This window comes from Molothrus ater, chromosome 3 (assembly GCF_012460135.2).
Source record: "Molothrus ater isolate BHLD 08-10-18 breed brown headed cowbird chromosome 3, BPBGC_Mater_1.1, whole genome shotgun sequence".
NCBI classification, from domain to species: Eukaryota; Metazoa; Chordata; class Aves; order Passeriformes; family Icteridae; genus Molothrus; species Molothrus ater.
The window spans coordinates 18,851,207-18,877,812 of NC_050480.2; the positions used below are offsets into that span (position 1 = coordinate 18,851,207).

Consider the following 26,606-nt stretch of genomic DNA (forward strand, 5'->3'; position numbering starts at 1 on the left):
CTTCATATGGAGTTGCTATATCTTTAGGAAAATGAAGGTTGGAGTGCTTTTTCATATTTTAATGAGGAGGACATAAGCATGAGAATTTAAGAGTCTTGGGAAAAGTAATGCTGCTAATGAGGCACAAATCCTCTGTGGAGCCTGAGTCTAGTGGTGTCTAAGTGGCTCTGAAAACTACTATTCTAACTGTGCAAGTACTGGGAATAGGAAGTGTTTGCACCACATTTAATTTGACATCTTGCTATGTTGAAGAGTTTTTGGGCTGCTGTTGGGTGGATCAGGAAACAGCTGTAACAGTTAACTTTCTCATAAAGCTGTCTAAAATAAAGGCAAGCATATGAAGGAAAAACTCCATCTTACTTGCAATATGTGATAAAGCTTTGCAGGCATGAGAGAATTTTAGCATTCAGAAATTAATTAATGGGTATTTACCTGAACAGGACAGAAAGTAGAGCAAGAAAGATAAAATTTTCTATAATCTTTATAAATTGAAGAATTTAACTACAATTTATTTAGAGCAATGTGTGTCTCTGTTCTTCTAGTACACTCACAACTCGAACTGTGTTTTAAAACATTTTATAGGCTTGATGACAGCAGTTCAGTGACATAGCCAGGTAGAACTGCTGCTAGATAAACTATGGGGGTGTTAAGATGAATCAGAAAAATCAGTGCTTTCGTATGTGCAAGTATTTTTAGTTCCCAGGTGTGTTGATCTCCTGTTACCTAAATGAAATTAATAAAAAAGCCAACAAACCCAAACTTGACCTTGAGAGTTCCCAAGCAATGATATCTCCATTTATGATAGTGAGTTTGTTCTTATTCAGGGGAAGAAAAAAATTGATCCCCTGACCTAAAGGGCTTCCTCGGAGCTACAAGGTGTCACTTTGCTGCTTCTTTTTTTCAGTAGAAGTGGTGGCTTAAGCCTATCAGAGAAGCTCCTTTCTGAAAATCCTGCCTTGTTACATTGACAGCAGTCTGAAAAGTGCTTTTCAGCTGAGTTCCTCTAAACAACATCTTTGGACTTGTACACTTTGCTTTTATCTGGATCAGCTGATTTAGTTCAGAAATACAGAAGGCCAGGCTTTTTATTTCAGAGTTGCCAACAAGGTTACAAAGAAAAAAATACATTACAAAATGAAATTCTAGACTGCATTCAGCATTACGGTTGTTGTTAACTGCTTCTGTATCAGTCTTATTGAATTAGTTATATTCCTGTTGAATACTCTTCTTAAAAGCTTTTTTTCATTGCCTCTTTAATCAGATTCTCCCTTTCCAGATTGTAGTATTTATGTTTAGTATTTCTTTCTTTCAGTTTTCCTGTAAAGGGTCATTAAAATAGGCAGTCTGCATGAATTGGGTTGCATCTGTAGCAGTTATTACATCTCAGATGTGGGGAAGAGTAAATGACATGCTCTCAGCATACCTGACAAAATGCTGTCAGAGTACTTTACTTGAATTATCTTCTCACTTGAGTTTTTTGCTGCTTTAACACCTCCTTTATAGCATGGCCTTCATTCTTTCTTGCTCTAACTTAAGGCATTGCCTGCATCTGAGAAAAAGTATGGAATACTATGTTTTGTGTGTAATCTGTTTAATTTGTCTTCTTGGCTTTTTTTCCCTCTGGTATTTCAAAATTTGGTTTTGGGGTTAAGGTAGGACTGTAAGCCATGGAACTTTGCACTATTACTTTAAAATAAAAATCTATGTAGTTCCTGGATTATTTTAAATTTAGTAATTTAGTCATTTTTCATTTTGTCGAAAGCAATTGTGACCTCCTTAAGGAAAAAATGCTCAAGTGGTTATTTTTGTATTTAGAAGACTAACTTAATTGTGCTTTTGGGGTTTTATTTCCCCACTTAAGGATGTCTGAAGTCAGAAGAGAGAACAAATATAAAACTAGTCTTATGAGAGGCTTCCTTGTGATGTTGGCAAAATAGCCTTATGTATTTGTGAGTCCTCACATTGGAGGAGTGCTCTTTGGGAATAAATGCTCTATGATTCCTGAGTAGCAAGAAGATTCTAAGCTGTTTCTAAAATTCCTTGGCCTGAAGAGAAAAGAAACTGCTTCTATTTCTTTCGTAATTATGCAATCCAGTGGTATCAGAATTGCAGTAAACATGCATGGAAGAAAACCTCCAACTCTCACAGTTAAGGAATAATTTTTTGCACTATTACCTAATAATGTTTTATATTCATAAAGCATGGATGGGCCTTCATTGCATGTGTCCAATGACATCCTCCAATAACCTCTTGCATGGATTTTGAATGTAAATGTGAGGGCAGGAAGGAAAGGCTTCAGCTGCCTGCCCTAGGTCATGGTGCTGCTCTGGAAAGAAGGGCACTGGTAGTTCTCTGTGCTCAGATATCTGTTCTGTAATTTGGGAAGTGAGTAAAAACGTCTTTCATACTGAATTTGACCTGTTAAATGTCAGTTAGACCTCAGTTGTCTCAATCTGTTGTGATTTTTTTTTTTCTCTCTCCTCTGTTCTTGTCTTTTTAAAAAAAACATGCTTATAGGTAAAAATTGTTCTTGTAGGTAGTATGTTTAATGATAAATGTGCTTAAATGAATTCTCCTATGTATTAACACCAGTGTTGTACATGTTCAGCATTTAAACCAGCTCTTAAGTTTCGTATGTGCTGATGCTATATGCTTCAAATTAAAGAATTAAGTGGTTCGTGTAAATCCAGTAGATGAACTTTTATTTTTGCAATCTCCATTGTAAAGCAAAATCTGGAATATTGCTGCTGCTTTATCCAAGTAAGGACAACTGTTTATAAGACATCTATTACTTGTCAGAGATAGAGTTGAATGGAAATAAAGATTTGTGCAGGAAAATTTGGGTTTTTTTGTTTTTTTTTTTTTTTTTTCCTGAAGAGGGTCTGGAAAAAATGATCATGTTGTAACTGTTTAGGGCTTGCTTAGTTATTGGTTACTAGATAATGTGTTACGTTCCACAGTTGCTAGTTCTGATCTGTGATGTTACTAAAGGAAATGGTGGGGGATAATTTCTTAAAATCTTCATCATAACAGAACTTGGGCCCGGTGGACTTGGACTCTGATTGACCAACCTTATCAAGTGCTGATGGGTGGGAAAGGCTGTGCAAGCTGGCAGCCTTCATGGAATACTTTATAATTCTTTGGCACAGATGAATAACTGGTGCTTTGAGTTACTTTATGACAGTGTCTCCTCTGTCCATTGTTCCAGGGATTGTTGTCTATTGTTTAATGCCTTGCTTCATATTCATCACATAGGTGAAAACGTCAAAATAAGAAAACAATTTTAATTTAATTTCTTCTTAAATAAGAAACAATCTGTGGAAGGAAGGCAAGATGGATGCAGGCCTTGAGAAATATGAGTGATGGCACATCCTGGGGTGATCTATCCAATGAGGAGGATAGATATGAGGGAACAGGCTTGTAAATGCTTGCAAGCTGGAGAGGGTGCTGGCTTTGCAGATCAGGCCACACACAGTTCCAAAAGATCTCGGCAGTTTCGTCAGTGGAATGATGACTCACCATTACATCATTTTCCCATCTTTTTTCATTTATCCAGTATCATCCTAGCATAATGACAGCTGCCACAAAATTGTGGCTATTCACAGAGACAGCAAGAATCCTCACAGCTGCAGTTTTATGTTGTGGGTGTTCAGTCTCAGAATTGAAGTGGCTGAGGTTTCTGAGGAAGGTTGGTCTGCTCTGTGCTGCAGGGAAGACATTGGTCCCAGCTGTGTTTCTTAGATATGGTTCTGTTTCTCTCTGAACCATGGCACATGGACAGATTTCTTTCCTCCATGAATTTTATAGGAAGGAGATTTTTTAAAAACCTTTTTAGATAAAATGCAAACAGAAGTAGAGTTTTATTAGCTATCTTAATCTAAACATTGAAGTTAGCTACTGTTTTCTTCTTGTGGTTACTATATTCAACAGTATTTGCCATAATTTTCCTTTATATGTTTGTACACTGCAAAAATTTTCAACCTCAAATACGAGATGAGACTGTGACCCTTGGAAGCTTGTTGCTTATATACTGGTGCAGTTATATTTGCATTGATGATGATGCAGTAAAACTGCTTGGCTTGCCCATTTTGCAGATGGTACAGACCTCTCCATTTTACAGAGGTAAAATGGAGTGGGCATTTTGTCTTCTACATGCTCCTAAAATACCTTCTCGACAGCATTGGGGAAAAGTCTGTCTTAAATGTAAATTTTTTTTTCAAAGGTTTTTGTCTTCATTAGCCATACAGAAGATTTAAAATCTAGCTAAACAGAGAGATTGCAGATTTCTGTTTTGTTGTTCAGCCTTTCCTTGCTTCGTGGTAACAGAACTACAAGTTTTTAGACCAAATAAAATTGTTCTTGATACAAACCTTGTCTATACTGTTTGGCCATCCAAAATGGCAGAATCTTGCTTGCTTAGAACTAAATTTAAACTCATTTGAGACAATGTGCTTAAGCTTCTTCTTAAGGTCAAATTTGCCATGACAAGAGTTAATGGAAAACTTGAAAGAAATCCTTGGAAAACTCTTGGAGCTGACATTACTGCTTCTATTTTCACTCTAGTGCATGCTTGGATGGAAGTCAGTCCTTGGCTTTTATACTGAACTACAGTGATGTTTGTTGATTTATTGAGGGTCCCAGGGGTAATAGTGTCTGAGAAATGTACATCTGCTACTATTAAATGCCTGTGGCTTTTCAATTTATTTCAAGTTCTGTATTTTTAGGTGAAAAAGAGAACTTCCACATTCATTCTTACAACTAAAGAAGTAGGCCTGTCTCTATTAATCTCTGTTTTCTAGGTGTTTGAGCTATTTTGTGAGCTTTTGCTTACTCTGAGGTTTCTGAATGACATAATTGAAACTGATCAGTGTCTCATAAATTTTCCTCTGTGTTGTCATGCAAAGATGTGAATGACCAAGATCCCTCTTCTCATTTTCTCATTGGAGGCCAAAGCTTCAGCTTTTGCTTTGCTGGTAGGATCTACATTTTTCTGGGCTCAGATGTTTTCTGGTCACAGACGAATTTCCCTGTAACATTGTTCCCTTTTGTATCTTGGGTACATCTCCTGTTAATACGCTTCCATAGTGTCAGAAATGGAAGTAAATAAAATACAGAAAAATAAGACACTTCAGGGTTCTTTCAGCAGAACTTCTTTAGTATCTGTCATAAAAAAGTTGTAATGCATTAGTGAGGAAAGGAAAATGATCATTTTGTTGCCTATGCTGTACTCCTGTGACAAGTTTTTTTTTACTTAAAGCAGGCAAATCAACAAGCTGGGAAGATGGTGGCTGGGGAGCCTGGGATGAAGCAGAATTACAAGAACCTGTAAGTTCATGTATTTATTGCTAACTTCCCTATTATAGAGGACTTTTCCATTGGTTTGTGTGTGTGGTGTTTTGGTTTTTTTCTCCTATGTAACTCATCTGGGCAAGAAAGGTCTTGTGTTTCAAATGTGGCTTCTTGTTTGTCCCTTGTTCTGTAGTTTTTTTATAAATATAACTTGGATGTTACCTATTGTGATAATTGCTCATATTCTTGTGTTCTGTAGGGCTTTTCTCACCAAAGTATACACACATTTTCCTGTGCTGCTTCACCTGAGGGCATCCTTTTTGTCCTGTAGCTAGTCAGAAACAGTAGGGCATGGCAGTGAATCATGAATTAATATAAATCAAAAAATCCTAAATAATGAATTAGTGGTATAGACATCCTTCTAAGGATCACTAGTGCTCCTTTTATGTTGTGATGTGTGGATGGTGCTGCAGAAGGTTTTAAACTACCTATGTGGGATGGAATAGCACAGTTGCTCTTTAAAGGGGGAAAAACATTCCTCTGCACAACTCATTCTACTGAGAGTAGCAGGGCTGGTCTGTTAATTGTTTGTAAGGCTGAGCCTTCCAACTGCCAGCTGACTTGATGAGATGTCAGTGAGGCTGCTTGTAGAAATCGTTTGCACCTGAATGAATCATCTCAACAGAATTACTTGATTAATTCCCTCTAAGAGCTCTGAGGAATCCAGACCTCACCTTGATAACAAACCCTTTATCTGCTGTCTTTTTCTCAGTGTGTAGGAAGGATGCCCAAGCTGTTGGACAGTATCCTTGTGACTATTCAGCCGAGAAACCGATTTTTCAGCTAAGGTGACAGACAAATTGAAATGAGCATGATGTCTCCCAGGGATGAATCACTGACACTGTCAGGAATGGCAGGGTATAAAACCTTTTAAATAGGATGGGCACTCAGCTGCACTATAATTGTCATGAAATGAGTGTGTTTCTCAGGCCACATCTTTTCTTAGATGTGCTGTAATGTTTATAACTTCTGAATGAGTGGAACAAATACTTGGTTTTCTACTTTTGTTGTAATTTGATAGAACCAGCAGGCATTTCTAAACTGAAATAGTTCAGTTTTTCACTCTTTTCTTTAAAATGTCACACTTTTCTGCCAGGTGGTTTGCATCTTTCTTGCATCCTCTACTTGCAAATTTTCCTCTAAAGTTACCAGTGATTCCAGGCCAAACTTCAGAAAGGGTTTGCTATCATACACAGCAAAGAGGTTGTTCTGTGTATGAGCAAATAAATACAGGAGTCTGTGTGTCTGAACACACAGCAAAATGCGTGATAATTACTAGTAAAATATAACAATCAATTCCCTTGTTTCAGCTTTTAACTCTTTGCATTATGGTTGGTGAAAGATTCATTGTTTCTTGGAATTACTTGTGCCCTGGACAAGTATCTATTTCATGGAACATAGCAATTTCTGAGAAGGCATTGAAAATTAAAAAAACATTGTTTTTTTATAAGGTGTCCTTTTATGGATCTGATTAGTTGTTTTGTAGGAATGATGATGTCTTTTCTTAAATACAGATTTTAATAATTCTGTCTTTCACCTTTGTTTGTTTCGACTAGTTCAGTGCCTTTCCTGTTTTAATCCTTAGCTTGTTTTTGTAGCTAATATGGGATAGTGATGTTTTATGTCTTTGTATTTCAAGTTCTTTGTTCATGCTTACAGATAATTTTAAATTTTCTGCCTGAAATAGTGTTGTAATTCCTTTTAATCTTCCGACAAACCTTTAATTTCTGTTTCTTTTTCCTCAGTCTGAAAATCAAGACATTAAAAATTAGTACAAGGCTTTTCTTTGTCTTTTGCTTATGTGTTTTTGCACGACACATTTATCTCTGCCACAAGGAGTTCAAATTGTCATTAGTATCTCAGATAACTTCATCGCCTTTTTGTAAAGTCTTGAAAAATGCCAGTAAATAGGGGGAAATTGTTGCTAAAGAATTTGGCATCCATCAACAGACAGAAATCACATGAAAATAGGTTCTCTTACACAAATTAGGAAATGGTGTGGACAACAGTAGTTAGCAATGCTTGTAGTGTGCTAATGTAGACTTTATCATGGATACACAGGGTATTTCTATGTGCACAATAAACATTTTTATGGTACAAGCTTATACAAGGAAATAAATACAATGAATAGCTGATTAAGAGCATGATATGCAAATTCTTCCTACAGTTTGGTGTTTATTTTTCTTCTGGGAGTAAATTGGCAGATTTTCAAGCAGTTGCAACTTTTCTGTAACAGAATAAATAGAATGAATCAGAAAATGATCTCACTGAAGTTGTTGGGTTTTTTTAATTTGTGCATAGCTGCTTTGAGATATTAGAGGATGGAGTGATATTTTGCAGAGCTAAGGAGAGGTAGGGTTGGATATGGAAGTGGAAATGGAGTCTGTGGACAAGGAAAAGCGTGTTGTTGTGATTGGATAAGAGGATGAATCTAACTAACCAGGAGTATCAACTCTGAGACTTAGCAGCAGTACACCCCAAGGTTGTTACTTCCTGACTTTGAACTATGATTAGCAGGAGCTACTTTGTTTGTGCCACAATAAAATGTTTGGCTCATTGCTCCAATGAAAAAAGATATAATTTTATTGCTCTTATACATGAGGATGGTATCTAAATGTTTACTTACCCATCTCGATACCCTTAAAACTTGGCACCATTTAGTTTGGAATTGTTTCCTTGTGGACTTACTTTGTGGAAAGGTGCCTGATACCTGGTGCCATGTGAATACCAGCTTAGTGACCTTCATATGTGCATGTAGTTGCTTAATGCTGATCAATGTATAAGCTTGGACAAATTCTTCATTTTGAGTATGGATTGTAATAACTAAAGAGATTCTCTCCACTTTCTAACTAATGATTTTAAAACTTTAGATCTCATTCTCCTTGTGTCTCTTTAAAAGGAGATGATTTTGAGTAGAGCTAGTGATGAGTACTTCTTTGTTTTCTGTTGAGTAAACACACAGAATTAGTGCAAGACTGATTTCTCAGGGCTTTTCATGCAAGTTGGAGCTGAAGTGATGTGGTCAGTAATAAAAAGTCCATTCAGTGCTGCTATGGAGGGCAGGCCCGATTGTTCTCATCAGTCTTGCAAGTTCTGCTGTGTCAAAAAATTGTTGCATTTATTGACTAAAGCTTTACCTGTAGGAAGAAGAGGAATCTAATTCCAAGAACCAGCGAAATTACTGGCTTCAGGACTGTGTGTTGTCCTTGTCACCAACCAATGACCTGATGGTAATAGCTAATGAACAGAAAGCAGTCTTTTTAGTGCGTAAGTATCCATTCCACTGAGTGTTTATGCTAGGACACTTTATAGTAATGAAAGCAGTATTTGTTTGCCCCACTCTCTTCTGTTTATCCCCCAAGTCATACTTGAAGAATTTTGAAGTGTTTTGTAGTACACATCATGCATTTTCTAGGTGCTGCTTGTCAAGTAAGTTGCTTTACTTGACAAGTCAGGTAAAGAGAAGTCTTTACTTCTCAGCTGTGAAGACTGACTTTTGAGACTTCTTTTGAGAAGTCTTTACTTCTCAGCTGTGTTTTGATCTGTGGAAACTGTTTTGTCACATGAAATGCATACCCTAGTTGTTTTAAAATGCTCAGAGACATTGACATTAATTTTTCTCAGTAAGAAAAACTAAAGTTTTGGTTTTAGCCATTAGAAAATGCTTGACCTTAGTTTTCTCTTCCCTTAAAAATTACCTAAGCCAGTGTCCCTCTTGGAAAGGAGTATTAATGTGAATATTCTTGAAATTCCACCTTTGACAGAAAATTCTTGAATACCATCTTGAGCAATGGGTGGCTTTGTATTTTACTCTAAAGTAGGGTTCTGGGAACTCTTAAAGGTATCACTAGTAATGTATGAACACTGCTCAGCCAACTGCTGTTTATAGATATGCTGTTGTTTGGGGTTCTGGTCTTTTGATGGCTGCAGTGGGTGATGTGAGGAAGATGAAGGGAAACATCCTGATATGGGGACTATTATAGCATTTTAAAACAAAAAATCAGAGTGTTGAAACTCAGATTTGTGTAGTTAGGCAGATTGTATTGAGTCATTGTACTGCTTTGTCATTCCCTGCAAAGCTGTCTATTCCAAACCTGCTGTAGACCTGTTGCTAATTTGTCATCAAAATTGGAAAAACAGCAGTACACCTCATTAAATTCTTATTGGATCAAGCATAAAAAAGTGATTTAAAACGCTGGAGAATGAATGAATGAATGCCTCTGATGAACTTTACAGTGACAACTGTCCCCCACTGGGCAGAAGTGTCCCTGTCCCTCAGGTTTTAGGTGTCAGACGAATGGCACACAGCACTAACTTAGTTTTGGTTGTCCATTGACACTTAGGAGATGATTCAACAATCAAATGTCAGCTGTAACAGCACCCTGTGAATAACAAAGTATGACGTCTTCTAACCTTGAATTATGATGCAATGATTAAAGATTGTCAGATTTAATGTGGGTACTTATGTTCTTTTTGGCAGTTAAAATTTTCTATTCATTGTAGCTCATGTTCAGTAGTGTTCCCAGAAGTTTTTCCTGCTTAATACTTTTTTTCTGAAGGATTCCTGTTTCCTGAATTGAACCTTTTAAAATTTGATGGATTACTGTATGAATATTTTTAAACAAAACTAGATATTTCAAAATTTTAGTGTCTTATTCCATGTAAATTTCTAAGAAAACATATGAGTCCTTTAGAAAAGTCACTAAGAATATGTTTTTACTTTTATGCTCTTCAAGGTTTGTAATTGGCACTTAATCTAAGTGTGGTAGGATGTATTGTACCAAAGAGAAAAAATAAAAATAGAACTATGTTTGTGAGATGCAAAACGTTGGAGTTTTATAGCTGGTGTCTTTATCCTTCATGGCAGCTAAATGGAAGCACAGTGACAAGGGAAAGGAAGAAATGCAGTATGCTGTTGGCTGGAGTGGCTCTTTGAATGTTGAAGAAGGGTAAGTGTTGAAATGCAGCTGTGATTAAGATGTTATTTTCATGTTTAGCAATTTGTAACCTGCTTTTTACTTGTTCTACTTTTCCTTTCATCTGAGTGCATTTGTGGTTTTATGTTTATTAGTGTTGGAAACAAACAGAGTAACATGGTTCATGAGAAGCAGTATCTGCAAAGCTCACTCCTGTGTATTGCGTGGTATCACAGAACAAGTTCTTACGAATTAAAAGAATGGTTCTCTGCAAATCAGCATAATTGTGTGTAATTTAGACATGCTTTTTCTAAGTTCTTGTTCTAGAAGGGAAAAAAAAGAACTTTTTGAAAAATCTTTTATAGTAGAGATGAAATTTTCTTAGGGAATGTTCAACTGGAAATGTATGAAGTTGTTCTAGAGATACTTCTCTTCATTTTCAAAACCTCATTCAAACAAGCTTAAAGTCAACTCTCTGATCAAAATATTGTTTTGGGCTCTAAGTCATTTAGGGACTAGGAAAATTTGCTTTGGTCATACATTTGGTATTTATACAATATTTTTCCTTCATCTATCTTCAGATAACCAGACAGATGCTTTTTTGAATCTCCCACATGGAATAAGATTTTGTACTTTGCTGGTTACGTTTGCAGCCTTGAGTCTGGTTTTGAACATGTTCCCTAATGCCTTCAACCTTCTGTTTGGTGCAGGAGGTGTTGACTTCAGCTTTTCTCCAATCTGTAAAAATCATAATTCTTTATAAAACTGCTGTTTCTATGCATTTGAAATTACCCTGACATTTTTTGTTAAAAAAAAAAATCTATTTGAGGGTTTGTTTCTTACTACTGTTACAACCCTGAAACAGGGTAGCAATGAAACAGGTAGTTCTGTTTAGATAGGGGCACTTATATTCAATACGTTTTGATTTATTATTTTGTGGAGGTGTTAATATGTTAATTACTGTCCAATTGTCAAAAGACTTTGACTGGTTTTGGTTGGTTTTTTGGTTGTAATTTTTTTCCTTTCCCCAAAGTTGCCTTCAACTTAGAATGTTCTGTGGTGGCTAAGCTTTGCTATTGCAGGATGAGATGTCACACAGATATTTAATGTCGCTTTGAGGATGTAATGAACTTGCAACTCATCTCAACCTTGCATTTAGAAAGCTTTCCTTCTCTGATTGTCTACCCTGCTTATTTAGTACTCTTTGGGAAATGGAGGTGACCTGGAATGTAAATAATAAACAGTACTGCTGGCATTTATGCTGTAATTGCTGTTTGGGATGTTATCTTGAATTCTATGCTGTCTCATAAAATCTTTGTACTGCTTCTGTTTCCCCGGACAGTGTAAAACTTTGCATCATGGTAACAATTAAATAACTTCTGAATTGAGATACTCAGACCTGCTCATCTGCTTGCCTTCTGCATGCTTTGCCTGTCATTGAGCATGCTCAGTTTATTGCATTAACTGGGAAGACCATATTCAAATGCTCTCAAATTATAAGGCACTGAAAGGCAGTGTATATAAAATCTACCTAACTGCATTTTTCAAAAATTTATTTTGATATGTATAGTTCAGTTAGCTCTTTAAAAAAATGTGGTTTTTATCGCTGTATATCAGAAGAAATAATGTACCTAATTGACGTATCATTGTATATCAGAAGAAATAATTTACCTTTAGGCACATGAAATTCAGCTTGAATCTGCTGAACAGTAGTGACAAAATAATCAGTCTGTAATTTATGAAAGACAACATTAACAAGGTACAAAAAGTCTGTTTGGGCACTCCTGAACTTGTAACTGAAAATGTCTTTAAAATGAAGGGACATTTTTGATTCTTATTGTGAATTTGATATATGGTGTGCTGCATTAATAAATTATTAAAACTTTCAAAGTGCTGACATGGCAAGATCTCTTGAGTGGAGTAAAATTTCACAACAAGGGAAAGCCACTAATTTTGTGTTTCTGTTTCTAGTGAATGTGTGAGTAGCGTATTGTGTATTCCACTGGCAAGTCAGAAGAGGTAAGGATGTTTATGCATCACTACTGCCCTTACATGACACTTTTTTATATCTCTGGCTTAGAATGGGATTTGTTTTTAACTTGAGTGTATCTTTGTGAAACAGGAGCTCCACAGGCCGCCCTGACTGGACATGCATCGTAGTTGGCTTCACCTCTGGTTACGTTCGGTTTTACACTGAGGTGCGTTTCTCAGCAGGGCAGGACAAGGGAGCTCTTGGCATAAACATCTGGGTGCTTTAAAGTTTGGTCCCTGCAGATTGTGCTTTTTTGTCTTCCCCAAGAAAAGGGACAGAAATGTTCATACTTCTTATCCTTTCCTTTCTAGAGTGGAGTACTACTTCTTGCACAGCTTTTGAATGAAGATCCTGTCCTACAGCTAAAGTGCAGAACCTATGAAATTCCCAGGCATCCTGGTGTCACAGAACAGGTTTTGTCAGATTATTTTAAAAGCAAAGTGCCAGTGTTATGGGGTTATGGAAGGGAGTATTCTCTGTGAATCCTCTGTGTCCTTTATCAGTTTTTGATGGGATGGACATTTCCTTAGAACAGGAGACCCTTGATTTCTTATTCTAGATGTATTCATACCTGTTTGAGGATTCTGAATGTCTTTTGGAGTATTAGCTCTATAGATTTGTTCTATTTTTCTCTGTTTGCAAAGGAATACTTCATTCATTTTCTATTTATTCATTTACGTGCAAAAAACATGGTAATGCATTCATGAAGGGAAAAATATGTAACTTGACAGGTGCCAAGAGCTATTCATACTCATTCATAGGAACTTAAATATTTCACAGAAAATAGCTAGAAATTAAAAATTATTTATAGGGCTAGGAACCTGCATGTCATTGTGAGTATTTCCTGCAGAGAAGGCTCTGAAGAACTCAAGACTATTTAGTAAAGAAGGTAGCTTTCTTAACTTTTGGCTGAGTTGGCAAGTTTATGTGGAAAATGAACAAAATCACAGAAATTTCCAAGTTTTCTTTGTACAAATACTCACATGATTTAGTGTGACATTTTTGGGATCAGTTTTGAAATACAGAAGCATTAAGGAATTCGACTCTTGAATTTGTATCACCAGATTAGCATTTATGTGCCCAAGTGGTAATTCAGGCAGGCATTAATCCAGTTTCAGAATTTGGCTTCCTAAAACTGTGATACTTACATTCTAGATGAACCTGTTTTTCTGTCGCCTTCAAAAGCTGCTGTAACTTATGTATTTTCTTCCTAAGCCATTAGATATATTAAGCAAACAAATTATTAAAAGAAGATAAAAGTAGAAAACTATGTGGCTAAAATGATTTTTGGGAGAGTTTAATACTGAATTTCTGTAGTTTTTCCTTAGTTGCCTGTGGCTTGTTCGATATGAACTCTCTGGATGTAATCCTCATTTTGTGTAGTTAATAGTATAAAAAGCCAGAAAATAAGCTGTTTTAACAGTAGCAGTGATCTATTTTTGTCTCCTTTTTCTCATTTTTCCCCAGAATGAGGAACTAAGTATCTTGTACCCAGCAGCAATTGTGACAATTGATGGCTTCAGCCTCTTCCAGTCCCTTCGTGCGTGTCGCAATCAGGTAGCAAGAGGTATGTCTAAGGGGAAATGTTTATTTTTCAATCTCTTAATAGTTCTTTATTTTTTAGGAAATTTACTTAGGTTAAATATAAAATTAGGGTGGAATTTAGATCTTCCTTGCTTCTTCATTGATACATTGACACCTACTGCATTCAGGGATGTTTCTTCCTTTACAGAAAGTGTTCCCAGAGCCCAAGTTGTCCAAGTAGTATTGACTGTCTTCTACATGTTCACCATAATACTGTACACTGGTTTTGGCTGAGATAGAGTTAATTTTTTTTCCTAGTAGCTGGTATGGGGCTGTGTTTTGGATTTGTTATGAAAACAGCACTGATAGCATGCTGATGTTTTAACTGCTGTGGAGCAGTGCTTACTCAGTGTCAAGGCTTTTTTTGTTTTTCACACTGCCCTGACAGTGAGCACGCTGGGGATTCCCAGAAACTGGGAGGGACACAGCTGGTTCAGCTGACCCCAGCTGACCAAAGAGATATTCTGTGCCATATGATGATGCTTCTGGAAATAAAAGCTGGGAAAAGAAAAGGAAGAAAGGGGAATCTTCAGTTATTGCATTTGACTTCCCAGGCAACTGTTACGTGTGATAAAGCCCTGCATTCATGGAAGTAGCTAAATACCTGCCTGCTGATGTGAAGTAGTGAAGAAAATTTATTGTTTTGCTTTGTTTGCATGCTGTCTTTATCTCAACCCACAAGTGTCCTCACTTTTACTCTTCTGACTCTCTCCCCCATCCCACTAGGAGGGAGTGGGTGAGCTGCTGTGTGGTGGTCAGCTGCCCACTGGCATTAAGCCACTGCATACTGCTGAGGTGCTTCTTAGCATGCCACTGTCAGTGGAATGTTCTTCTTCCCAAGAAAGACGTTATAGGAAGTGATAATGCTGGGATGATGGCAGTGGTGGTCCCTGGTCTTTGTGTTCATGTCTAAGAGCTTTTCATACCTTGTTTGATTGTGCAGACTTAGATCCTGTTTCTTTTAGTACAGTGCCTGTTCATAACTCTAATTTGGAAACAAGCTCAGTTTCCAGGGGGTAGAGGAGAATTATGTGACAGTACTGTGTGATAGATGGCACAAGGAAGGTGTTGAGAAGGACTCAAAGCTTGTTGCAATATCTGCAGCTGGAGTGCTGTATCTTCCTTCATTCTTGACCATCTCTATTTGGGGTAATAGATACTTAGTGACACTCACTGGTTTCGTCTTACCACTGTTTTTACCTCCCACTGTTACATATCTAGTGAGTGTTCTGAGTTTGCAAGTACTTGGGTGGAGAAGTTTCCACTTAAACATGCCCAAACCACAGAAATCAATTGTAGTAGCTTTCTAAAATTGTACAGAGTATTTTACCATAATAGCTAGTAAATACACTATCTGCAAGTACAAAATGTATTTTTAAAAGTGTTGTAATTTGATGATGGTAAGTATTTCAGAAGGCTATTTTAACAGATATTCCAGTGCGTTTAACTTAAAACTAGGTTATTTTGTGTCTTCAGATTGCTTCAGGTGTTTTTTTTTCCTCTCTGTTATGCTATTCCTTTGTCTTTGACTCGGTAGAAACTTTTTTGTGCTTTATTGACTTTTGTCAGCTGCAGCATCTGGCAGTGAGAATGTTCAACCTCCACCATTAGCTTATAAGAAATGGGGTTTGCAAGATGTGGATACGATTGTTGACCATGCTAGTATAGGTAAGCATTTCTGTTTAGTTTCAAATATTTAAAAAAATTAAATTCATGGTTTTGTGCAGTTAAATTCTTCTTGAGAGTGCTTAGTGATACTGATTGGATAGAAGTGAGTGAAGGCTGTCATAGTGAATGTTCTCATTAACCACTATCAAAATATTTTTTATTTTATTTTCTAGTCTGATTGAGTCTTCCCTCTTACACCTGTAACTATATTGTTCTTTGTTGCTTGGTAAGAAACAGCTGAGAGAGGCCAGATCAGATGCAGTTATTTCCATTTCTGTCAGGTGAAAGAGCTGTCTGGCAGGCAGGTTAAGACCGGTGTGGGTCTTTCCTGAGTCAGGCACATAAGGAAATTTAAATTTGTGACGGTTCCTTTCCAAAAAGGACAGATTTGACTGATAGACTGTCAAAGACTTTTACCCTTCAGAATTTGCAGAAGCCTTGGTTCTTGTCAGAGAGGCATATCTGAGGGATAGTAAGCTTAGTTTCTCTTCCACCCTTTCTACAAAAGCAGCTAAGAGGTCAGAAGGCTGCTATTAAGGCAGGTGAAGTGAGTTTGGTACATGTATTTTTGCTGCTGAACTCTGAGTTTTTTTCCTTCTGAATGAACCATATGTGCTTTATAATTAACCCAAGTCCATTAGGTTATTTCTGCCATGTTGTTTGGCATTTCTATGGTTAAAGCTGTTCCTCTTCCCTTCCTGCTGAATGCTGGCTGATCAGTCAAGAAGGCAGGAATATATTTATGTTTTTAGAGCAATTGCATGCCTCTGTTCTGAATGTGTAAGACATTCACTTTATTGTTTTTGTTAGGCATCACGACACTGTGTCCTTTTGATCAAATGAAGACTGCCTCCAATATAGGAGGATATAATGCAGCTATTAAAAACAGTCCACCTGCCATGTCCCAGTATGTTACTGTTGGAGCCAATCCTTTCACTGGGTTCTTTTTTGCCCTGGAGGTATGTACTACAAAGGTGACTCGCTGAAACTTTGAATAATTAATCTTTCTTTTTTTCTGTATGAGTATTTCTGAAGTATTCTTAAGTTCTTTTTATGATGACATTTCCCCTTCTTGATCTTCTGGAACTGGAATGATTTGGAGTGAATGTGATAGTAGTGTCTAGCATGGGTTCCTGCTACTGAGAAATTTTATTTTCTATCTTAAATTGAGTGTGATAAATATTTTTTTCAAATTTGTTTATTTATTGCCAACTAATGTTTTTCAAAAATTATGTTAGTATTGTGTAAACATGCATCTTATGGATATTTGGAGGTCTTTAGCCTTTGATTCAACATGACCTGAGTACATTGTAGTGATTTCTTGTAGGAGAAAACTGCAGTTTGTGCTTAGCTGTAGCATATTTACATCATCTTCTGTTGTATGGGAGGAAAAGGATGTCAGTGTAGCTGTGTCTGTATATTCAGACCCTACACGTATGCTGTCCTTACCAGGATTGAAATTTAATTGTAAATGCTAGAATTGGAATTTTGGTTTCTGTACTTGCTTTCCAACAGGTCTGTGAAAAAACTGCTTATGTTGATATTTGCAAGGATGCCAAAGCCATACACCAGTCAGCTCTCTGTGATAGATGATACACAGGGGTTTTTTAACTTCTGTTGCAGATAAACATACTGAGCTACCAATGACTTTCAGAGGAGTTTGAAATGGTAGAGATGTCAGAATGGCTTTTCTGGGGACAATGAATTTAAATTTTGCAGTCTTAAAGCTATGCTTTCTGAGCTGAAAGTCCGTAGGAGACCTGAAAAACTAATCTGCAGTTGAGTTCAGTGTAAGAACTGTTTCTTGGCTTTATAAAGGTTTTGTTGCTTCATTTTAGGGTGATTCACAGCTGACTATTGAATTTCTAAACACATTGTTCCCATATTTCAGGGTAGCTCACAGCCTCTGTTGTCTCATGTTGCCTTAGCAGTTGCAAGCAAACTGACTTCAGCATTATTTAATGCTGCCAGGTAATAATTTTTTTTTTTTTTTTTTAGTTGTAGCTGTATAATATTTTTACGACCATTAGTGTAATTCTTGTTATGTTCTTCTGTTGCAAGTGGCTGGCTTGGTTGGAAGAGTAAACATGAAGAAGAACCTGTCCAAAAACAGAAACCAAAGGTGGAACCTGCTACCCCATTGGCAGTGAGGTAAGTTGCGTTTTTTTCACGGTCAGTTACTTTGCATGTCTTATCTTTTTAATTATTTAAATTATCTTGAAAGGTATATAATTGATGAACACATGACTGTAAGCAGTAATGGTAGTTTGCAAGTCATTTGTTTTAAGCTTTGTTTCATTTCAGTTTATCATTCTGGACAAATAATTATTCATCTTCCCCGTTCCAGTGCATGAGTTCATTGTTACTGTACAGTCGTTGCATGACAAGGCAATCACTTATCCTACTTTCTGAACTTCGCTTTTTCAGTAGGACTTAGGCAGAGCTATGATATATCTTGGTAAACAGAATGTTCTGGTTTGAAAGCAAATCAGTGAAAGACTCCAAGTCAGAAATAGAATTTATTAGGAAAAGGAAAAAGAAAAACCAAAATACATGCAATACTACAAAAGAAAAAAAACCCTACACTGACAGAGTCAGAATACAACTTGACACCCTGTGGGTAAGGGTGTGGTAGCAGTCCAGTTGGATTGGTGGCTGCAGTCCTCCTGTAGTGGCAGATGTGATTCTGTTGGAACAGTGATCCTGTAGGAAGAGTGTAGTCTTCCTCTGAAGATCCAGTGGAAAAGACGGCTGCTCCTCTGGGAATCCAGTGGAAAGACTGGTTGTTCTGTCCCAAATCCCAGATTATATCCAGGTAGGGATGCTTAGCTCCTCCTCGCTGGATGGAGCAACTCACAATGGCTGTTATCATTCTATGAGGCATGTGGTGGGTCCATTAAACAAAAATGTCTCCTGGAGGGAGTTATCTCTGAGTCATGTGGAAAGGCATTGACGGGCCCATGAACAGGAGATAAGGAAAAAACAATCCCCCTGCTGGTTTCAGCAGTTCTTGAGGATGGGAATGGAATACACCTTAATATTGTAACCTAGGACACAGAGCAAGAACTTTTTCCATGATTTGCTTGTAATTTTATCCATGCCTTCTGTTAGCTTAAAAAAGAAGTCTTAATCCTCAAAAGAAAATCTAACTATTTCTGAAGAAAAGGATGTGTCTAGTGGCTTTGCTTCATTATTATTTTTTTTAGGTTTGGACTTCCTGACTCTCGGCGCCATGGTGAAAGGATATGTCTTTCTCCATGTAATACTTTGGCAGCAGTAACAGATGAATTTGGAAGGGTTATTTTGCTGGATGTTACAAGAGGACTCGCAGTTCGCATGTGGAAAGGTATGGTAGTGATATTAGTATAGCAAATAATAGTCTTCAAAACACTGAGGCATTTTATGTTCAGACTTAGAATTCTGAGAATTTTAGTACATTGCTTCATTACAAACCAAAGTCAGGTGTAATATAAAGTCCATAAGGGTATTTTTGCAAATCCCTGGAATATAGTTAAAATTTGGTCTGTTTGGTTGGTATTTTCTTTTGGAAGAGCTTTAGCTCTATTCAAGGTTCTTTCTGTTGGTAAGCTCTAGTACCCTTTTTAATTCTGCTGAGAAGATAAACTTTGAAAAATCAGTAAGAAGACATACAGCTTGTTAGATTCTCATTTCATCATGATGGCTGCACAACAAGGGACTCCTCAATGTCATGCATTGGTTTAATGTCCCAAGCACTGACCTGATGGGTTTTGGGGTTTTTAATATCTTCTTCAAAAGAATTTGTTCCTTGCCAGGGCTTTGCCAAGGGCTATGTTTGGCCACTCTCTTGTGGGTCCTGTGCCAAGTCAATGGACCAGAGTTCTTTATAGGAGTCAGGAGTTGCACGATTTGAAATAAAGCTTAAGATTACAACTTGATACACTAATCCTGTATTAATTTCTGCACATTTGTGACCTTCTGTCTTCTCTTACAAAGGATACCGTGATGCGGAAGTTGGTTGGATACAGACTGTGGAGGACCTTCAGGAAAGGGAAACTGAGAAGATGGATTCTTCTCCTTTTGGAAATGCACAAGGTCCAAGCAGGGTAGCTCAGTTCCTTGTGATCTATGCTCCAAGAAGAGGCATTCTGGAAGTGTGGAGCACGCAGCAAGGACCTCGGGTTGGAGCCTTCAATGTGGGGAAATACTGCAGGTAAGAATCAGTTAGCAGGTAGGCGTGGTGGCTGTGCTGCTGCAATAAAGTGATACATGGCTATGCCAGGGTAAAAGTGCTAGTGGTGCTGGCAAGCACTTCCTGTGCTGCCCAGTGTTTCCACTGAATGCAGGAATGCAGCTTCTTGTTCTAGAGGTGGGGATATATTGTCATATTTCATCACTCTACAGTCTTTTCTGATAAAGGTGTTTTGCAGTTCTTAAACCTTAGCTTCATAAAACTTAGTGCCTTTTTATTTTGTTTGTGGACAGGGAAGGTTGCTAATTTTGGCCATTTCTAAAAAAAATTTCAGGTTGTTGTATCCTGGTTATAAAATAATGGGTCTAAACAATGTGACCAGTCAGGGGTGGCAGCCCCAGACTTACCAGATCTGCCTTGTTGATCCAGTCTCTGGAAGTGTAAAAACTGTCCATGTACCTTTCCATTTATCACTGAGGTAAGAACTTTTTATGCTCTATATAAGTAAATTAATTTCATTATTGCTTTTGGAAACAGTTGGAGACAGCAATTCTGGCATTCCTTTTCAAGCTGAATAGTTCTCTGTAATAATCTCATTGGTTTGTATGGATTAACATGATTTTATTTATTGGGATGTTACCTTAAAGTAGCATAAATAATTTAAAAATTACAGTTTTATTGAATTATTACTTTTAATTCTCTTCACTCATACAATTAAAAATTCTTTTCCTTCAGTGATAAAAAGAGTGAACGAGCAAAAGATATGCATCTAGTGAAGAAGTTAAATGCTTTACTCAAAGCTAAAACCTCAGATCCAGGTAGGTTCTCTTGTAAAATTTCTTAAGATTGTGTTATCAAAGAGTTCTTGGATTATCTGTAAGTATGCAACCACAAGTACAATTGTGGTGCATTCTGACAGCTCTATGTGCTATGAGCTATGATTTTTAAGTAGCTTGAGATTTCTGTTACTTTGTTTCATTTTCCTCAATCTTATTTTGGCACCTTCTGCAACAGTGTCATCATCTTTGTCATGAACCCACATGCACCTTAACTGTTATGCAGGTTTACTTGCTCTTTAGAAGGCATTTGAGATATATGAATTTAAATTTTGATTATCTTTATTTGCAGATTTAATTGAAGCTGAAGCAAAGGAATTAATACTTGATATCAAATATCCTGCTACAAAAAGACAGGTGAACATTTAGAGTATACTTTAATATTAGAAAAAGTACTGCATTGTCAGAGTGCTAAATATTTCAAAATAAGTTTGGTTTGTTTTTTTTTTTTTTCCCTAGAATTACTTGAAACAAATAATTGAGCTGTTTAGGGTTTCTGTGTGTTTTTTCTGGGTAGTTTTTTATGACATATTGACTAGAATTAACTTTGACTTGTGACTTCCCCAAGGCATTGTCTGTGAATAATAAAAAGAGAGAAGACCTTTCTGTAGGAATAAATTATGCCACAAGTATATGTGAAGGTGAAATACAGATGAAAAATTGTGGTCAAAGTTGTGCTATTGTTGACTTAACTTGCATATTTTAACAGTGAGATTAAGTGACTGTTTAATTCTCTTGAAAATCTGCTTAACAGGCTTTGGAAAGTATATTGACAAGCGAACGCATGCCACTTTCATCTCTCACAAGCATCACTCAGACATTAATGGATAATTTAAAAAAACAGGGTAGGTGGATATTTATTTTGCAAATATAGAGAGATATTTGCACTTTGTCTGCAGTGCTGTAAGACTATTACTATTGTATGTAGAAATGTTCTGTTCCACAGGGAGACCAGGTTTGGTCTGCCTAGTTTCAGTACTAGGTATCACAGGATGTTGCTTTTCTATGTCTTTATTTAAGGCAGACTACAAATAGCTTGCTGGTAAGTATGTTTGGCTAAGCTTGCTGGGTGCCGAGTAACTTGTGATTATATTTTTTTAAAAAAACCAACAAAACAAACTCAAAAAAACTGGTCTGAGTGCTTGTGTCCTGTAAAAGCATCCTTTAAAAAGAAGGTTCATAGGCTTTTGCCTGTAAATGTTTTAATTTATTCTCTCTCCAAAGAAGAATGTGAAAATATGACATGATCTGTGAATTTTAATGTACTTGAAGCACAAAATATTTATCACTGAGAATCTGAGCTGTGACCACATCTAGTATCTTTTTTTTGGTAAACTTTGCTGAAATTTACCAAATACTTCAAGTTTTGGTAGAGATTTCAGAGCTTATGTCAGGAAATGCCATTGCTGATTCAAAATCTTTTGCTGAGAATCAAAGAAATCTCTCCTTCATTTCTGCCAGTGGTAGTTTCTTTTTATGGTTTTCTTGAAGTACATAGAGGAGATTGAGACATTCACACATGCAGTTCTCTACCTAAATTCTCTACCTCATTCTAAATCAATAGTATTATCCATTTCTTTTATAACTCCTAAAACATCCAAAGGAAAACGGAAACATGACTTTTAATTCTGAAGAGAGGTTGACAGAGTAGTATATTTCCTAAGGTCTCTGTGTTTGTGCATTTTTCATCATTAATCTCTTGTCAAACATAACATTATTTCCCCACAGTCACAATATACAGCAAACTTGACTGATGTTCCAGCCTTCTAATTTCACAAGAGTAGTGTTTTATTTCTCCACTTCTGTCTAGTAGGTAAAAGATAATTTGAAGCAGATCCTGGGCTCTGTGAATGCTGTGGTTGTGAATTCAAGGTCAAGTGATTCTGTGAAAAACTCTCTGTGTTTTTCTCTTTTTTTGGTAGGATTTTAATAGCAATGTATTAAAAGTATTTAAGGGTTTGTAAATGAAAATCATGTTTAGAAGCAGCTTCAGGTGAAAATTATGTATTCAGTGGAATCTTTTGTATAGAAAGGTCATTTTACAATCTCTCAGGAGGGCTTTCTTTCAAGATTAATAAGCTGAAATAAAAATTTTTTTGGACATGTTGGTGTTAGTTTTCTATGTTGCTTTAATTGTTATGGGAATTTGAATGTCAATAGATACATGAAATTTCTGAGACTCAGATTGCAAAAATACAGAAGGCAGTGTCTTGCTGAGGTGAAATTTAATTCATGTTGGTAGTTATCAAGCCTTCTTCAGATGAGAGGAATATGCTTAAAGTGTCAGAATGAATAAATGTTATAGTTTGTTATTCTTGATGAAAGAAAACCAGAACTGTATTTCAGTTTTTGACAGTCTGTGGTTTGGCCTTAAACCAGGAGAAGATAATAGATTTGTCTTTGTTCAGTTTCACGTTGTCAACCTCCAGTTTTAAAACAAGCTTCATAGCTTTCTTTAATACCTCTTGTGGAAATAATTCTTATTTTATGCTGCTCTGAATTGAATGTAATGATTGCAAACAGCAGTGCATCAAAAAATTACAGTGAGTTTCAGAAATCCTCCAGTTCTGTGTGTCTATTTCACTATTCCAGGCTATATGTTCAAGTTCAAGTGCGGTTTTATTTCTCCTCAGAGCTGGAGTGTGTGGACGAAGGACTGCTGCAGTTCTGTGCAAACAAGTTAAAGCTGTTACATCTTTATAAACTGGTTAGCAAACTAAATTCCCAGAGCATGCAGAAAGAGACTTCACCTTCAGATAATGTGAGTAAATTGAAAATTCAGTTGTCTTTTAAATTCAAGTGATGATTTAAGCATAAGAATATGTTTTCAAAGCCTCAGATAGAGTAAGTAGGTAAGCAAGTAACCCCTTTTTGTGCTGCAGCTTTTAATGAGGTAATTACTTATAATACCTTCCCTCCAGCCTCATACAAGTGTCTGGTAATTCATCTACCTAATATTCTTTAGGAGACACAAAGTTGAGATACAAGTGAAAATAAAACCACAGTCTCCTGTTTTCAGTTCTTTATTCAAAGTATGTAGTGTGTTCTTCACTTTGGTTTTGGAGGGATATTTTGGGACCTGTAGAAGTTAAAAATTTTGATGCTTGCATAATTTGGCTTGCTTTTGCTATAATTTGTAAAACTGCTTATGTATTTACAAAATCATACTGGTATTTTACAGGCTTGTTTACTTGATGGACAATTGTTATGCTATGGGCAGAAGCTAAAAATGGGAAATGCATCTGTTCTGGTCCTTAAAAAGGAAGCTAGACAAGCTCTTCATTTGAGCAATGTGAATAACTGATTTGGAGATTATTTTGGCCCTTCTCAAAGATGTTTTTAATGTTAGAAATGGAATATTTTGGCTCTTCTGACTTTTTTTCTTTTTTACTATGTTTGAAAACCATCTGCTTGTATAAGTCTTTTATGAGATTTTTTTTTTTGCTTTTGCTTTTAAGGACTTGGCTAAACTACTTCGCCTTGAAGAAAAAGATTTTCATAGGCTTGAAACTTTACTGGAGAGCTACAAGAAAGAAAATACTCAAACTACCACTCAGTTGACTGATGAGAAGGATGACATGTTGTCTGTGAAAATATTCTTAGAATATCTAGAATATGAAAAGGACGTGATTACTATAAAAGATATGGAAGATGGAGAATATGTGGCTTTAGGTAAGAGCTATTGAGCTCTGTTACATTATTCAGACTGATTTTAATCTAAGATGGTATAAATATTTTAGCCCTAATTTGAGGCCTTAGCAACCTGTCTTGCCTTGAAGTGCTATAACTGCTCCTTTTAGACTCTTACCTTTAGCTGCAGGACAAGTCTTTTGCATGAATGACTATTAATACAAGTTAACTGCATCTGTGGATACAATTACCCTGAAGCCATGTAACCACTTTTCATTCATTAATTTACACTACTAAATTGGGCAGTGGTAACTGGATACTTCACAGAGCAGCTGTACCCTGCTGCTGCTTTCATGTTCACAGCACTCTAAAAACTGAGTTAATGGCAGGACTGACTTTAGCCTCAGAGATGAGGGAGCTGACCAGAGGCAGCATAAGGCAATTAGGTGAGGCAACAAGGAGCCCTAATTTGTGGAGTTGAGATTTTCAATAAGGTCCCTCTAAAATGTCCAATGATTTAATTTAGTCCATGGCTGTGGGCTCCATCTGTAGTAGTAGTCTTCTAGGGCAGGAGAAGTGGTGTGTGGTGTTGGATTGTTGCATGCTGAAACCAGTTCTGGTTCCATCACTGCTGTGCTTGTCATGTTTTAGCATCACTGCACTTTGGCAGATTCGTCAAAATTAAATTGTCATTAATCTTGGTAATTTTTATTGTAAAACCATTGATACAGCATATAGCATCCATAGTAGTGATGCCATACAATATTATATAGCAATTAATATACAATTCAAGTCATTGTGTGTTCTCATCCAGAATCAAATCCCCTTGAGGTACACATCAGACTTCCCCAAGTGCATCCAGGTCCTTTAGCAAAAGCAGTTCCACAAATGGGTTTGCTTTTGCCTGAGACAGGAGCAACATAAACTCTGTTCTCAAGTGTATTTTTATCCCTTTCTATTGTACAATAGAGTTTTGGTTGGGCAGGGGTAGTTTGATTGGCAGATCCCATAGTGCTGGCCAACCAAATGACCGTAGCTACCTCTGTGTCCCAATGTTAGAATGTCTTAGCACCCACTGCATTCCATATAGCCTTTAAAAGCCCATTGCATCTTTCAGTCTTTCCAAAGGGCGGCTTCACTCTGTTCTGTGCAGTCTGGATCAGTCCGCTTGCCTGGGAGACGTGTAATGCATTCCTTAAAAGGATTCCTTCCTTTTACACCTGGGAGGAGTAATCTCTAGAGGCTGAGGATTTGTGCCCCTTTTCCAGTTCTGTTGTCAATGCCCTCTTCTCTAGAAAGGGATCCCAGCTCTTTGGCTTCCTTACCTTCTGATTTCAGGCTACTGGTCCTGTTATGCCAACATTAGAACAGCTGAATGACAGCCTAGTCACCTGGATTTTGACTGAAATCTTCACGGATATCTTGCAGCTTCCTCAGGGATAGAGATTTTTTGATTACTGCATTGTTTTACAAATTCTTCCTCTTCTTCCTACCTGAGTAGTGAACATCTCATTCTACTGCTTGTATGCTGGCCCTACTTTGGAGTAGCCTGCCTCATCCACCTCCTTCTCCTGTTCCTCCTACTGAGTGAGCTCACTTTCACTTCCAGTATTTCTTCTTGTGTAGAGTTGTCAGTGATTGCAGTGTTAGGTTGTTTCTGTAGCTCAGCCACAGTACATATCACTTTGCCATCAGATCCAGAGGCCTTCTCTTCTCTCTGACTATACCGAGCAGTGTTGAGCAGAATGGTTGTAATTCGGCTGGAGAAGGGGGAGTTGGAGGAAGGCATTTTCCTCTGGATGGGCCCTTGGAGGAGCAAAGATGCAATTGCGAATCGTTCCCACTGCGCGGTGCCCGAGGGCCAGAGCCGTGGCCGAAGGCAGCTCAGTGTCACAACAGAGATCTTATCGTGCCATGAGCCAACAGTACCTGATAACCCAAACCAAACCCCCAGGGGTGATAGAGCACAACAGTGAATATTTACAGCAATTTACACTTCACGCTGCTCTGGCAGCAAATCTGTCAGTATTATGTCACTGACTATTAAAGTAATGTAATTAATGCTTATGACAAGTTTGTTTTGACATGCTCTGGTCAGATCTGTCTTTATCTCAACCCCCTGTGTTCCTTGTTGGGCATCAGAAAAGATTGTTGTGGTTTAAACTGGCAGGCAGGTGAGTACCAGGTGATCCCAAATGTAACCTGTTTTTTTGTATTGCACTCACTGGGACCTGATCAATAGATTGCCTTTTGTCTAAGTGTAAGGAGAGAGATTGTGGTTTTAGATAATGTTCATAATGTCAACTAATTCTTGCTTCAGGCAGCTTTTTCTTCTGGAAGTGTTTGTGTGGGGAGAGTTCCACAGAGGAAATATGCCATGCGCTGGAATCAGCAGGTTTTAGCCCACAAACCTTGTTGGT

At 37.2% G+C, this 26,606-nt stretch overlaps 1 protein-coding gene across 2 annotated transcripts in view; it reads left to right on the forward strand.

The window, feature by feature from the left end:
* Nucleotides 1–26,606, forward strand: part of RAB3GAP2 (RAB3 GTPase activating non-catalytic protein subunit 2) — a 43,885-nt gene that overhangs the window by 3,620 nt on the left and 13,659 nt on the right. The window contains exons 2-21 of one of the 2 annotated variants that reach the window (XM_036404614.1): nt 5,258–5,325; nt 8,493–8,616; nt 10,217–10,298; nt 12,237–12,284; nt 12,388–12,463; nt 12,609–12,710; nt 13,765–13,864; nt 15,451–15,549; nt 16,360–16,508; nt 17,441–17,520; nt 17,611–17,700; nt 18,756–18,895; nt 19,525–19,741; nt 20,055–20,198; nt 20,456–20,538; nt 20,849–20,913; nt 21,311–21,401; nt 23,190–23,317; nt 24,015–24,228; nt 26,507–26,604. In XM_036404614.1, coding sequence (XP_036260507.1) covers nt 5,258–5,325; nt 8,493–8,616; nt 10,217–10,298; nt 12,237–12,284; nt 12,388–12,463; nt 12,609–12,710; nt 13,765–13,864; nt 15,451–15,549; nt 16,360–16,508; nt 17,441–17,520; nt 17,611–17,700; nt 18,756–18,895; nt 19,525–19,741; nt 20,055–20,198; nt 20,456–20,538; nt 20,849–20,913; nt 21,311–21,401; nt 23,190–23,317; nt 24,015–24,228; nt 26,507–26,604 — 2,198 coding nt within the window. The remainder of the gene's footprint in view (nt 1–5,257; nt 5,326–8,492; nt 8,617–10,216; nt 10,299–12,236; nt 12,285–12,387; nt 12,464–12,608; nt 12,711–13,764; nt 13,865–15,450; nt 15,550–16,359; nt 16,509–17,440; nt 17,521–17,610; nt 17,701–18,755; nt 18,896–19,524; nt 19,742–20,054; nt 20,199–20,455; nt 20,539–20,848; nt 20,914–21,310; nt 21,402–23,189; nt 23,318–24,014; nt 24,229–26,506; nt 26,605–26,606) is intronic. The other variant, XM_036404615.2, reaches the window with a different exon arrangement.